At 45.5% G+C, this 15,000-nt stretch overlaps 1 protein-coding gene across 3 annotated transcripts in view; it reads left to right on the top strand.

Annotated features, from left to right (window-relative positions):
* LOC105900836 (Kv channel-interacting protein 2) overlaps nt 1–15,000 on the top strand; it is a 193,449-nt gene that overhangs the window by 157,845 nt on the left and 20,604 nt on the right. The window contains exon 1 of one of the 3 annotated variants that reach the window (XM_031578620.2): nt 2,759–3,331. The exons of the other annotated variants lie outside the window; for them this stretch is intronic. Coding sequence (XP_031434480.1) covers nt 3,226–3,331 — 106 coding nt within the window. The 5' untranslated portion in view covers nt 2,759–3,225. Of the gene's footprint in view, nt 1–2,758; nt 3,332–15,000 lie in introns of those variants that run through there. 3 annotated transcript variants of the gene reach the window in all.

Genomic DNA, 15,000 nt, shown 5'->3' with positions numbered 1-15,000 from the left:
CCTGGAAAACGCTTTGCACAGCACCGACAGGAACGAGAGGGAGAGGGGCCACCTTTGCCTTAAGTAGATTTCATGAATAAAACGCTCGGACTTCTGATATCTCCGGAGGTGTTCCCTAGTCTCCCTTCTAAATGCATTCCTTTTTTTTTTTTTCTCTCACAAGGTTTTGTCAGAGTGGAAGGAGGAAGTGGAATACCATTTGAGTATTCATTGTTGGGGAATTCATGTTATTAGGTTTGAAGAGAGGGAGAGATTTTGAATGGCTTCTGCAACAAATGTATGAACTTGAAAAGTGCCATGTCTTTACTAGTTAGTTGTTGTTGTTGTTGTTCATTATTAGTTGATTTTTATAATGAAAGCTCATTCGTTACAAAAAGCTTATTTCTGAATGTGTCCTGAACCAGTGGTCACCTGTTGTACTATACATTGTCCATATTTCAGATTTGCATTCGGAAGCAGATCTTCTCTTTTCGACACGCCTGCTCAGTTAGAGCTGATCGTGATGGTAACAGATAGTGAACTATGTTCCCTCAGTGCTGATGGTGACAGATAGTGAACTATGTTCCCTCAGTGCCGGTGTCATCGTCCATCAGAGTGTTTTGGCGAGAAATGACCCCCTCCTATGTCTCTTAAGTCAGGTTCTACCGGTCTAAAAGGGATATGTTTCGTGCGTATACTCACTATCTATGCATGTATCGGATATGTAGACTATTTGAGGTATATCCCCCAAACACCATCGCTCTGTTTAGCTTTCTCTCTCTCCGGATGTCTCTCAATATCTTTCCCTACGCTTCTTTCATAACTGCTCACATGCACATCCATCTCTTTTTTAAATCCATCCTGCTAGTGTGTAGGTATGCGTGTGTATATTTAGCATATATATAGCACGCAGCACAGAGGTGGTTTTAACCTGAAGCAATACACATGCACCGCCATCCTTCTGTTAGCGCAGCACGGTCACGGTCAAGATTGAGTAGCCATTGTGCTGCTCACTGTCACGGTCAATATTGAGTGGCCATTGTGCTGCTCACTGTCACGGTCAAGATTGAGTAGCCATTGTGCTGCTCACTGTCACGGTCAATATTGAGTGGCCATTGTGCTGCTCACTGTCACGGTCAATATTGAGTGGCCATTGTGCTGCTCACTGTCACGGTCAATATTGAGTGGCCATTGTGCTGCTCACTGTCACGGTCAATATTGAGTAGCCATTGTGCTGCTCACTGTCACGGTCAATAGTGGTGACAGTGGTACAGTGGTAAATAAGTCGGTTAGTAATCAGAAGGTTGCTAGTTCGATTCCCTGTCGAAGTGTCCTTGAGCAAGACACTGAACCCCTAATTGCTCCTGATGTGCAGTGTGCCATCAGTGTAAAATGTAAAATGTGTATACATTGTAAGTCGCACATATGTAAGTCGCTTTGGATAAAAGCGTCTGCTAAATGACTAAATGTAATATTGAGTGGCCATTGTGCTCCTCACTGTAACAGTGGATATGCAAGTCAGTCTCCCAAATAAGGAATGAAAGGGAGCTGCTCTGTATTTCCATTTTCCAGCCAGCCGTCAAACAACAACAACAAAAAAAAAAGCGTAAACCTATTCCCCACTCCCAGAAAAAGTTTTCAGCAACACTTATTCTCACAAGAACACACACACTCTTCACAAGAACACACACACACTTTCTGGAGACCAGGAGCAGGAGCTCCCAGAATAGATTGCCTTTATGTGGACCCACCAGTCCATTTTTGAAAAGAAATTCCTCGAGCTTTGAACACAAAGAAAGCAGCCAAATGACTTTTTTATTTTTTTTTCATAAATGACGTAAAACGTATTGGACATCCCACGGCATCTGTGTGAGCAGATTTATGTGGACTGAAAGAGGAGGGGAGGAGAGAGAGAAAAAAGGGAGAGAGATGGGACCATGTGTGTGTGTGTCTGTCCCTCTTCAGTTGCGTGAAATGATTCACTTCAGCAGACTAAATAAGTAGCAGCCCCAGCGGCGTTCATAAACAGATCTGCTGTCAGAGATTGCAGTGTTTTGAGCCAGGCAGACGTCGAGGAAGGGCTGGGGGGAGTGGATGGCTGTCTGCAAGTTAGATAGACTGCCTTTATAGTCCCCACTCCAGCCTCGTGTTAAACAAGCATGTAAATGCTTTTAGGTTGAATGACTGGAGCCATTAGCAAGGGCTCCTGCTCCTGGTCTCCAGAAAGTGTGTGTGTTCTTGTGAAGAGTGTGTGTGTTCTTGTGAGAATAAGTGTTGCTGAAAACTTTCTCCATGTGTTATCCATATCATTTCTTACATCCACAAACATATCACTAAAACCTTTTTTGGAGGTTAGTATGTCTTGCCTGTTGAATGTTTTCGTCCTACTTATAGTTTCTATTGCACTTCAGCGCAAATGTCTTGACTCCTGTGAACAAATCTTCAAAATCTGCGTGGAAAACAAAGCATTTAACCTATACATGGGTAAGCAAGCGATGACATTCACAGATGTGTTTATTTATGTATCACTATGGGTGGTAACACAGCAATTACTCAGCTTTCACAATGGCTGTTTACACCACTGCCTCCAAATATCTACAGCCTGTTACCTTAGAAACCAGATTAAGCAAATCAATGAAGGTAGTGTCATTGGAAAGGGAGGGGATACTTCTCCTCCGTCTCTCCCTCTGTTGCTCTGTCCCTCCCTCCCTCCCTCCCTCCCTCCCTCCCTCTCTCTCTCGTTCTGTCTCACACTCACACACACGCGCGCACGCTTACTGACAATCACGGCTCTGGAGTGGCGAGTGGCACAGACGCTGTCCGAGTCCTCTGCCCCGGGCTGGAGTTGTGGAGGAGTAGCTCCGCTCAGGAGAGCCCTGGTGCCGGAGGGCTTTTCTTCTTCATCATCATCATCATCATCGTCATCGTCGTCTTTCTTGTCTTCTTCCTCCCCCTCCTCGTCTTCGCCCTCATCATCAGCAGCTGGGTCTCCTGCTGAGAATGGTCTGCCGGTAGGGACAGGCTGGCCCTGCCACCCTGGCGGGGGGTTGATGAGGAAGTGGACATGGGAGTGGAGCAAATTAGGAAGTGGCTGTGTTGATCCCCGGGATTCTGATCTTAAAAGCCTTGCCTGTCGTGGAGTTTCTTTTCTCCTTCCTTGTTTAACTTTTTCCGAACTGTTTGTCGGAGGACTTTTCCGGAGGAGTTTGTGTCCCGGGCTATTGCATGCGATGCCAGTGACCTGCCATGTTGAACCTGGACGGCCTCGAGATGATTGCAGTCCTGGTGGTCATGGGGCTCTTCATCAAAGTGCTGGAGCAGTTCGGACTCTTCGAGCCAGTCGGTGGGGAAGGTAAATCCTGGGGGGGGGGCGTTGGTGTGGGTGTGTGTGGAGGCTGCAGCATGTTTGAGTTTGGGCTTTTTATCCGGCGTGGCTGAATGCTTCAGATAACAGGTTGTTCTGTTTGTGAGGATATGCACCGGAGAGGTTGTGGCAGGACGATTGGGCCATTCCAACACAGAGCTCTGTCCTGTGGGGCCTCACAGCCGCATGGGCTGTGGGGGCAGGAGGAGGGGTGGGGGGGCAGGAGGAGGGGTGGGGGGCAGGAGGAGGGGTGGGGGGGCAGGAGGAGGGGTGGGGGTGGATTACTGATGCAACTGTTGGCTCTGTAACTTTAGCTGAGTGAATCCCCTCTGCCTCAACCTTCAGCCCCACCCACAGTATGTGTCTTTACTGTTCCATCAATGAAACAGGGAAAGAGCTCCTGACTGTTGTTGTTGGGTTTCTGTGTGGAAATTCTCTAAAGTCTTAGAGTTTGTTTATGTCTGTGTGTGTGTGTGTGTGTGTGTGTGTGTGTGTGTTTGTGTGTTGGAGGGTTATTTTTTAAGGATTAGTTGTTTTGACGTTTGATAATATATTCCTCCAGAGGTGGTTGTGATTATAGTAGTAAGAATAGTATAATAGTCCCCACTCCATTCGAGTTTAGCCAACAGCAACTCAAGCAAATAAAGGGAGTCTTAATTCTTTAAAGTCCGGTCCTATCTAGCTCTATACTGACTGACAGGGCATCGATCTTAAGCCTTCACTCTTTACAGGCTCTAGGCGAGGATGATGAAATTAAAACTGAATTTCTGAAGTCCTTCCTCAGCCAAGGCCCTTGTGCCAATTGGTGTCTTATATGCGCACACTCTCACTGACACTTTCTGGAGAGGTCCGATCCTTATCACAGATGGTATTGACTGCCTGCTTGTAACACAATGTGAATGACTGAGTAGAACAAAAAACAGTCACTGCACTGTGTTCAGGTGAAGGAGAGGGTAAATACTGAGAGTTGTCAGTGGCACAGGTGTCCATCTGAAACCTGTGTTATCTGCATTGAGTAGACAGAAAGGCTTCACAGTGGCACAGGTGTCCGTCTGAAACCTGTGTTATCTGCATGGAGTAGACAGAAAGGCTTCACAGTGTCACAGGTGTCCGTCTGAAACCTGTGTTATCTGCATTGAGTAGACAGAAAGGCTTCACAGTGTCACAGGTGTCCGTCTGAAACCTGTGTTATCTGCATGGAGTGGAAAGAAAGGCTTCACAGCGATACAGCGGTAGCTAGGGGGGGATCACCTAGGGGGGGGGGAAACTGAGTATCATGGGATGGCCTAGCTCAATAAAACCCAGCCGCACCTGCCCCCCACCACCCTCATCCCCCTCGTCCATTTACCCCCCCCCCCCCCCCCCAAACACTGATGTATCTTTTGGACCCCACCCAGCACTCAAGGTGTGCCAGCAAGTTTTTCATCTCCGGATTAAAGTTAAAGTTCGTTTGACAGTCCACTTTTCTTGGTGCGTGGCCAGCGCTGGCCAATCGCTCTGTCCTGGAAGTGTTTTTCGGCGGACCTGCATTGTGAGAGCGTATAGAAGTGTATTACATTTGCATCCCAGGGCAGTGCGTAGCCGTCCAGATGCATTATGCAGAGGAGTTTCTGAACCGCGGCCAGGGATGCCTTTGAGATATGGCTGCTGTAGTTAATGGCACATTTGCTTATGTCAGCCTCATTCATTTCCCAGTTTTTACTGTGATACGCCTGTAAGGAGATCCCCCCAGCCGTGCCCTATGTGAGGAGCATCAGCGGGGAGCATTCAGACTGTGTGCTTTAGACTGCAGATGTGGCACTGACAGAGATCCAAATGGTTTGAGATTGTGGAACACACACAGAGAGGCACACATATACACACACATATACACACACACACACACACACACACACACACACACACACACATATATACACACACATATACACACACACACACACACACACACACACACACACGCATGCAACTGGCATTCCACTGAGGCAGAATAAAAAGATTTTAATATTTGCCGTCGCCACCTCCTGCTGCACGGTTAATTTGGCTTTGTTCTGCTTGTTATTCCGAAGTGCTCTGGAATTAGACCGGCCTTGCGTCTCTTTAACCCCCCCCCCATCGCCGCTCATGTCTCATTAGTGGAATTGCGTTTAGCTTGAGCCCGGTTGAACACAAATGGTCGATGTAAATTAGAGGCAGCTTCCAGCGATCTCTTCCTTATCCAGACCATGGCACGCACACACACACACACACACACACACACACACACACACACACACACACTCATGGCACTCTCTAGACCATGGCACGCTCCAGAGGGATAACAGCATCTCTCATTAGACCCCCTCTGCACCACCTCCAAAACGGCTCCCTGCCTCGTCTCATATTTCTCGTAATTTTCATCGCCGAGCGTCAATAAACGGGTCCTTGCTCATTCATTTAGCATTCTCAGGCCTCGCCATCTTTAGTGTCTCTCATATCTTCAGTTTAGGTTTCGGCATCCCACGCTCCTGTGAAGGTTTAATTCACACTCTGATACCGCAGCCCTTCTTTCCCCTGGTTATCCATCTTGCTCACGTCTACCCGTTCTAGATAAGCTGGGTTTTTTTTTTCCTTCAAGCAAAATCCATTAACTCGTCCATTGTGCGTTATAAGATTAGCGCCTACAACACTTGAGTGCATAAATCCATTCTGTGTCTTATAATCTATCTGTCTTATTACTTCACAATGCTATCATGTGGCATTTCCGGCCTGACAAAGATTACAGTGTCAGTATCAACAGATATATAATGTAAGATAAGATGTTCAAAATGTTCTGCTAACTCTCTTATGTTAGGGTTAGAGTCTCACAGATTAAAATTTAAGAGCCTATACATGTATGCATATATGTGTACAATAAACAACCTAGCAACCAACCAAGAAATCAAACAAATATATAAACTAAGATGATTGTAGTAGCTCACTGTGTCATCATACACTAGGTATCAAAGAGAGACCCACACCTGACCATCTTCATATTTTAGGCCCAGTCCTCCCAGAGCCATCAGGATCCTGGTAGGAGCCTCGAGTATCTCCTCACTTCTCCCTTCTGCTCCCTCAGGCCAAGCCCCCCCCCCTCCCTCCCTCCCTCCCTCCCACTCACCCCATTTCCACTCATACAGGACGGTCAAACCCAGACTGATTCCCATTAGGCTAACGAGGCCCGCGGTCGCACCGCGTTGCCCCCGCCACATTACCACCAGGAGTCGCTAAGCTAATTGATGAACTCCAAACACCTCCTATGAATATGAAAGCCCAAGCAGTTGTGGGAGGGGGACGTTAGTGAGAGTCCTTTGCCAGTCAGTGGACTGTAGAGGACTGAGACCAGTAATGTGCCGGGAGGATTTTATTGTTCCTCTAAGTTTGTGGACTGGTCACTCGGGTGCAGTGCCTGCTGCCTCATTGCTTCAAGACCTCCCTGCCCATCGAAGGACGCTAAGACAGCAATAACTTCTGGAACATTTCCTTTTGCTGAGGTGAACCGAGTAACGACACTAAGGGCTGACTTTATGAGCCAAGACATGACTAAATGCAGTGATGAGCCCGCCGCCTGAGCTTAAGCGCTAAGGGATGGGAAGGTCAGCACACTGAAGCATGGCCAGCGACAAGGTTTGGCAACTACTTTCAGAATCAGAATCAGGTTTTATTGGCCAAGTAAGTTTGCACAAACAAGGAATTTGACTTGGTAAAGTGACTCTCAGTGTGCTTACACAAAATATACAACACAATACAATACAATACAATACAAAACAAACAGTGCAACAGTGCAATGGTCTAAGTCTAAGAAGTATGTACAAGGCGGAATGGCTATATACAGTAGCTGTGAAATGTTGCACAACAGTAGTGCAAAGAAGAAGTGGAGAGTTCGAGAAGTGCAGGGATAAATATATAAATATATACAGTATGCTACAGTGGGTTAGCTGTTCAGTAGTGAGACGGCGAGGGGGAAGAAACTGTTTTTGTGTCTGGAGGTTTTGGCGAACAGTGATCTGTAGCGTCTACCAGAGGGGAGGATCCAAACCAGACAGTGATTGAAGTGCACAGAACAGACTCTATGACTGCGGTGTAGAACATGATCAGCAACTCTTGAGGCAGGTTGTACTTCCTAAGCTGGCGCAGGAAGTACATCCTCTGCTGGGCCTTTCCGGGGGAACTTCATAAGTATCTTCATGAGGCACTAGATAAACCATCAGCAGTGCCCCACACGGATTTATTAAAACATGGCTTTTGTCACTATAGAACACCAGACAGTGTTGTGTGCTCCAAGCAAGAGAGAGATAATTGGGATAAAAGTCCGAGCCTCCAGAGAGAATCTCTATAACCTTTTAGTTTTCTCTGGGCTGAAGTTTGAAAGAGATCTGTGCAGCGTTCATCAGGAAGCTCCTTTAAATCAATAGCACCTACACTGGGCTCAAAGATTCACTTTGATGTCGAGTTTTGAGACTATTTAATGTGTATTCAAGCCTGGTAGTTCAAAACATTTGGGTCTTTAAATGGTCTAACCTCTCAGATAAAATACTCCAAAGGTCTGATTTGTTATTATAATTACAACGTTGCACTGAAGGTTGAGTGCTTGAAACTGTTGGTTTTGTGACACAAATAAATTCCAGTCATTCTCTTTTCTCACTTTGAGTAACTAACAGAGCGTTGAGCAGTGATTCTATTGTGTGTGGCGTCTTCGCTCTGTATCAGCCTGAAGGGAAAGCTGCATGGAGGACTCACTCATAGACATATATATATGTAAGGGATAATGTATTGTCCGGAGGTCATTATCCAAAAATAAATACCGACGGGGCAAACAGCAACCCTAAACCTAATCCTAACCCGACGGACAATACATTATCCCGCTTATTATACGTTTACTTGCCAAAAACGATAGAAGACATTCCTCTAAAATACCTCTTTTTAATGATTTAGTTGCCGTTTCGTGATTTCTCCTAAGAAAAAATTGTTCTTCAAGCAAATAGAGATTTTAGGTTTCAGGTGTTGCGTAGCAACCCATTACTTGCTGACTTCAAATTACAATGAGTCTGTTACGTTAAATGACCGGACTACTTGCGGAATGATATGAAAGATGTGAATTAGAAGCACAAAACCCATTGCCAATGACAGCGGTCAATATCTTTTCGCAGCGGTGAATATCAAGAAATATTCACCTGCGAACGTTGGGATGGCCCATTCAAATCAACGGTACTTTTTGGAACATTCTGAAGAGCCGTATAATAAATATCTAGGCCTATACTGTATATGTCTATGGTCTCACTGACCACTGAGCTCAGGGATATCACAGATGGATGTTTGTGCAACTCACAGCGTGGCGGTCAAACGCCTCATTGACCATGAAATCTCACCTTCATTTAGGAAAATTAGCATAACAAGATTTCAGACTTAAGCTTCTAGCATTAGCCTGTACCCCTTTCGTTTTTAGGGTGTTTTTTTTTTCAAGTTTGTGTAATTATGTGGGATATTGGATCATATAAGGCTTGTGCAGCTGTCACCTCTAACCATTTATACTCAGCCGAGAAGAGAGCACTATGAATTTTGATGGCAGGATATCAGGCATCCCAATGCACGGCACTCTAGCAATTTGAGGTTGATGCTAATGCCCTCGCAATGCACCCATTGCAGAATTGTACGAATCTGTCTGTTCAGCCATTATACTGCCATCTATTTGATAGTAATGACAGCCCCAAAGGATATCTCCACTATTCCAAAGATGATTGGCTCCCCATCATAAAAAATAACACTCTTGTCGATGCCCCCGCACGCAGTGCTGGATGCGGTGAGTAATAGCGAGGCCATCAACGAGGCTTTTATTCTGCCATGCAGAAAAGATGGGTGCTGTTTAACCTCCACTGCTGGGCCAGGGTGCACTGAGAGCCCTGAGAGCAGGGGGTGTGGATGGCAGGGGAGGGCTTTGGGTTGTAAAAGGAAAGACTGCCCTGATTGCCCTTTTGGTTAAGAGAGAGAGAGAGAGAGAGAGAGAGAGGACTGTGTGTGAGTGTGTGTGTGTGTGTGTGTGTGTGTGTGAGTGTGAGACAGAGAGAGAGAGAGAAAGAGAGAGAGAGAGAGGACTGTGTGTGAGTGTGTGTGTGTGTGTGTGTGTGTGTGTGTGTGTGTGAGTGTGAGACAGAGAGAGAGAGAGCGAGAGAGAGAGTGAAAGACTGATTGCCCTTTAGGTTCAGCGTGGTCCATTTCCACATGGACATGTTTTACCTCATCTCTCAAGCTCACCCCCCCCCCCCCCCTTCCCCACCCCACTCCAGGCCTTTTAATGGAAGAACTTGGCATCCGTGCAAAACCCCCTGAGTGTTGCCCGTGATTGGAGTTAAGTGGGGGTTTTAAATGTCACGGAGAGGGGGCATCTTTCAGGCGGTTCAGACTTTGACTGCTGTTGGTCGTTGTTGCACTCATGTCACGGACGATTTACTGCCAAGACGACGGAACCGAGGGCCCGGCAGAAAACTTGTGTGTGTATGTGTGTGGGGGTGGGGGCGGGGCATCATGTGATGTTACTCTCCAGTGGTTGCTCTGTGTAAACAGTGTGTCAGCCATAGTCTCCTTCTCTCTGTTTACATACTGTAGGAGAAACACATGCCAGCAGCACTTGTGCAGATTACCTGGAAAGTGTTTTCTCCATCTATGTCCTTGTCTTGCCAGGGCGCACGCGCGCACACACACACACACACACACACACACACACACACACACACACACACACACACACACACACACACACACACACACACACCCACACCCACACCCACACACACACACACACACATCCCCTCTCCCACTCCATTCCTGATGCACAGCCAGAACTCTTGACACTTTTTCAAAGGCAAATGCAGCAGAGGCGGGGAGAGTGGCTTTCTCGGTGCAGAACTCTCTGTCGCTTTCTCTCTCCGTCTCTCTCTCTCTCCGTCTCTCTCTCTCTGTCGCTCTCTCTCCGTCTCTCTCCGCACTTGGGCATAGAGGTGCATTTCATCAGTCGCCCCCTCCCCCGTTATTGACATTCACTGCCTCTGCCCCCTTAGCCAGCGGGAAGGTGGATGGCATTGTCAGTGTGTCTCTCTCCTTGTAAACCATGGCTGGGTGCCTGTGGGAGTTTGCTTTCATTGTGAGCCCTGTGAGTAGATGTGACAAACTGTTTTTAATCAGATACCTGTACTCTATACCATATTTATCAACGTCCTGGAGGGATGATTTACAACTTGACGTTTCCTCTCACCCCTTAGTGCCTAACAAAAGTACCGTAATGACATCATTAAAGCCTAATCTTTATACTTTTTTAAATCCCCAAGTATGAAGTCAATCATGAGGTGACAAGTGACAAAGCTCTGATCTTTGAACAGCCCGTAGCCCAACTGTTTCGTGCCATTGTTTTTTTTATTTTATTTTTTCATTTATTTTATTTTTTTACTTTAGCTTATCTTCTGATCATGATTTAGATCCCCTGGCCAGGCCTGTGCGGCGAGGTCTTACATTATGACAGTGTGTTGCTACTGTCTGCTGCTAATACAAATAGCACTAATCGCCGTATCTTCTAACTGCCTGCCTGAGTGTTTTCCCTATTAAGCAGCTGTTAGAGAAGAGAAGAGAAGAGAAGAGTGATGGCCTGGGTGTCAGTGGTGCAGCAGGCTCTCTGTAATCCTTGGTAAACAACCGGCTGGGGATATTGATGGGGTGCCATTCCGGTGCTGTTGAGTTTGTGTTGTCAGGTGCTAGCGGGAGATAATAACATATGCTACCGTAGGACGAGTGGGGAGAAAAAAGGACAAATAAAACAACAAGAATAACAACAATAACAACAACAACAACAACAACAGCAACAACCACACAATAACGCTGCGGTGCATGCGGTGCATCCACCAGGAGATCTCCGTGTCCGGTGCAGCGCTCTGAACACACAAAGCCCCGCTCTGACCTTCAGCTCCACCGCTACCGGTTCATTAGCCAGAGCTCCTGCCATGACAAGGGATTCTCTCCCCTCCATTCACCCCTTCTCCACCCTGTCTCTCCTTTTCTTACTTTCTTTGTTATTTTCTCTCTTTTTTTCTCTCTGTCTCTATCTGCTCTCCTCCCTCCAGCTCCTGCCCCCCCCCCCCCCTCTCTTTGACTTCCTCTGTTCTCTTGGCATAGCTGGGCATAGTGCCACCCCATAGCTGCAGCTGCCCTCTGGTGTGTGGCCTGTGCTGGTGAGCGGTGCAGTAGGTAGTGGGCAGCCTGGTTTCACAGTCACTTATTAATTAACCTTTACTTCGCATGAGTTTGAACAGCACATGGCTCAGAGAATGAGCCTCCAGAAGTTTCTAAGGGACTGACTGTTATTATGAGTGTTTAGAGGGGGTTTGGCTCCGGGGGCTGGCTGATCAGAGTGTGTAAGGGTTGTGTGCTAATGCCCCACTGCGATCACCAGTTTTTTAAATACAGTGAAATGTTTTGTTGCACTATTTTAGTTTGACATTGCACCATACAATTGTTTTTTTGCTAGTGTGTTTGTGTGTGTGTGTGTGTGTGTGTGTGTGTGTGTGTGTGTGTGTGCGTGTGTGTGGGCGCATGTGCGTGTGTGTGCGTATGTGTGTGTGTGTGTGTGTGTGTGTGTGTATGTGTGTGTGTGTGTATGCGTATGTGTGTGTGTGTGTGTGTGTGTGTGTGTGTGTGTGTGTGTGTGTGCGTGTGTGTGGGTGCATGTGCGTGTGTGTGTGTATGTGTGTGTGCGTATGTGTGTGTATACATGATAGAGAGAGTAAGTGAGTGTGTGTACAGAAGTGATCAGTTCTCGGATGACTGTTTTCGGTTCAGTTACAGTAGTTCTAAAATTCAGTTTGGACTGTGGTGGAATCATTTACTAATGTCTCCTTACACGTGCTCTCCTGCCTTATAGATCCATAGGCAGAGTTTCTCTGTTGTACCTCACAGTTCCTAGAGAGAAACAATCTCTCCGCAGGGTGTGTGTCATGCTACAGTTATCTCTGGTAAATGTGAAAGTAAATTAAAAGTTATTGGTGACAGTCCTGTAAGGTGACCAGCATAGTATATCGTTGAGACCTGTTCCCCTTGTTCTCTATCTATATATGTGGAATTAGACAGACGTATCTGAACACAGTAGCTTCTGAATTATCCAGCTTGGCATAGTCTGTCATTTGCACTCACGTCTAATTTAAGGGCCATGAGCCTCTAAGGGCACCTAAGCATCACTCTCAGGATCCAACTCCAACCAAAAAACATTGTGAAGGTTTTCTGTTCATGACAGAAAACACCTCTTCGATTCTAATACTGAAATAGCAACTGATATAGAGGATTAGTATGGATGCTCTCTGTGAAAGAACAATATAGAGTATTAGTATGAATACTCTCTGTGACAGAACAATATAGAGTATTAGTATGGATACTCTCTGTGAAAGAACAATATAGAGTATTAGTATGGATACTCTCTGTGAAGGAACAATATAGAGTATTAGTATGGATACTCTCTGTGAAGGAACAATATAGAGTATTAGTATGGATACTCTCTGTGAAGGAACAATATAGAGTATTAGTATGGATACTCTGTGAAGGAATGGAACATCGAGGGGAATGGACTCTGCCTTTGTCTTGTATGTCTCTTTAACGTAGACTTTATAATTACACAAAAATGAGATGAAAACATACCGTGTCACTTTATTTGAAGGAGTGTGCATAAAGCCTAACATGACAACATCATAACCACGACACGAGACCTGTAATGAACCTGAAGGAGTCCTCATGAATGTTTATGACATTGTTTGGGATGTCTTTGTTATGACAACTTGACATTTACCGAGACAACAGAACCTGTAAATAGCTTTATTATGACAACTTGACATTAACAAAGGCAACCACGCCATGGGAGGCCCAGCTATCAAACTAGCTTTAGCTTTATGTGTTAATATTATATTAAACTGTCATATGTGGTTGGTTTTGGCATTAGCTGTAATGAGACATGAGACATTAGTTATAATTGTATCATACATTTTTTCCTTGACCTCAACCACAGTAGTAGAATTTGGACTACTCATTAAGACGTCATTAAGTGTTATTACACTCTCGAATGCTTTTCTAACAGTGTCATGAATACTTTCCTTGACCTCAACTACAGTGGTACAATTTGGACTTAAGTTTTATTACACTGTCAGATTATGATGTCATGAATAATTCCCTTAACCCCAACTACAGTGGTATTATTTGTCACAACAAAGACACTAAAGGTTATATTTTCTTGATTAATGTCACGTTGTCATAACAAAGACATCCCAAACAATGTCAACTTAACATTGAATGACACTGAATGCCAACAGTCATAAACATTAATAAAGACTTGTTCATGTTCATAACCGTTTTCATGACATGGGTATAATGGTGTCATGTCAGTCTTAGGCACACTTCTTCGAAAAAGTGTTGCCAAACATACTACAAAAACACACAAACACTATTTTTGTTGGTCACATGAAGTATAGAAAGATTGTTTGTGTAAAGGCTGCAACATTCTCTCACCAACACACTTATTGATTGTGTGCAGAATGAAATGCAGAATGACGTATTACAATTACCCCAGTCACTCCTTAAGGCAAGAGACACAATGACACGAACAAAGAAAAAATGAGCTCTGTCTTACTACAACTCGGACCATGAGGCATTAAATATGCATGAGGCCGAGAAGAAACAGGGGCCTTCAGCCAGAGATCTTCAGATTAAAATTTTATGTGCGAGAGGACAGTAGCCATTAGTCTTTTCCTTCTGTGATTTTAATGACACGAGAGGAAAAACCCCGGGTCCGTCTAGACACATGTTTTGGTTAGTGTGATGATAAATCTGAGGACTGCACGTGTGTGGGCGCGTGCCGATTGTTAAAGTAGACTGCCGTGAGCATTTGTTATCTTTGATAATTTCATGAAACTCTGGCTGGTATACTGGGCAATACTGATGTAAAAAGTCCAACTGAGTGACTCAAACCGTGGCTAATATCAATATGTCTGACAGTGAGGTGAAGGCTAAGCATTAATTATGCATGATGCAGCCTGACAGTGTTTTTTTGGTCAGTGTTGTCAGTGAAAGTTTCTGGACCCTCGTTTGACGGATGCTTTTTTTCTTTTTTCCCCTTAAGTGCCCAGTTTAGTTTATGATGCCAGATGTTGGGTGATCGATGACCAAATGGAATTTTGTGTTAGGATTGATAGGGATCACACAGTGAGTCTCCATGCATAGAGGAACGTTATTTATGAATGGAGGGGTGTGTGACCTCCACAGGGGGGTTGCCTGCAGCCTACAGGGATCCGTTTCCTTTTCTCGTTTCTGAGATCTTTATTAAAACCAATCCATTCCATTGCAGGGCTGACTGACATTAATAATGAGTTCCTTCATGCCATTTTCCTCCCGCTGGACAAGCACAGGGAGGCGAAATGAGGCAGAGGGTAGAGTCAGGAAGGGTGTGAGTATTGGTGGCTTTAACCAAATCTTTCACTAATTAACCTCTGCCTGGCGCTGCCCACGTAGTGCCTTTGACCACACCTTTACTGCTCACTCTGCAGCACGTCCATGTTCGTGCAACAGTGCGCATGTCCACCAGCAATTGTAACTGTCAAACTAGGGCCCAGAGTGTG

The sequence above is a fragment of the Clupea harengus genome, chromosome 13, assembly GCF_900700415.2.
Source record: "Clupea harengus chromosome 13, Ch_v2.0.2, whole genome shotgun sequence".
Classification (NCBI taxonomy): domain Eukaryota; kingdom Metazoa; phylum Chordata; class Actinopteri; order Clupeiformes; family Clupeidae; genus Clupea; species Clupea harengus.
Note: the sequence above shows the minus strand (reverse complement) of the source record. Positions and strands in the feature narration are given on the sequence as shown.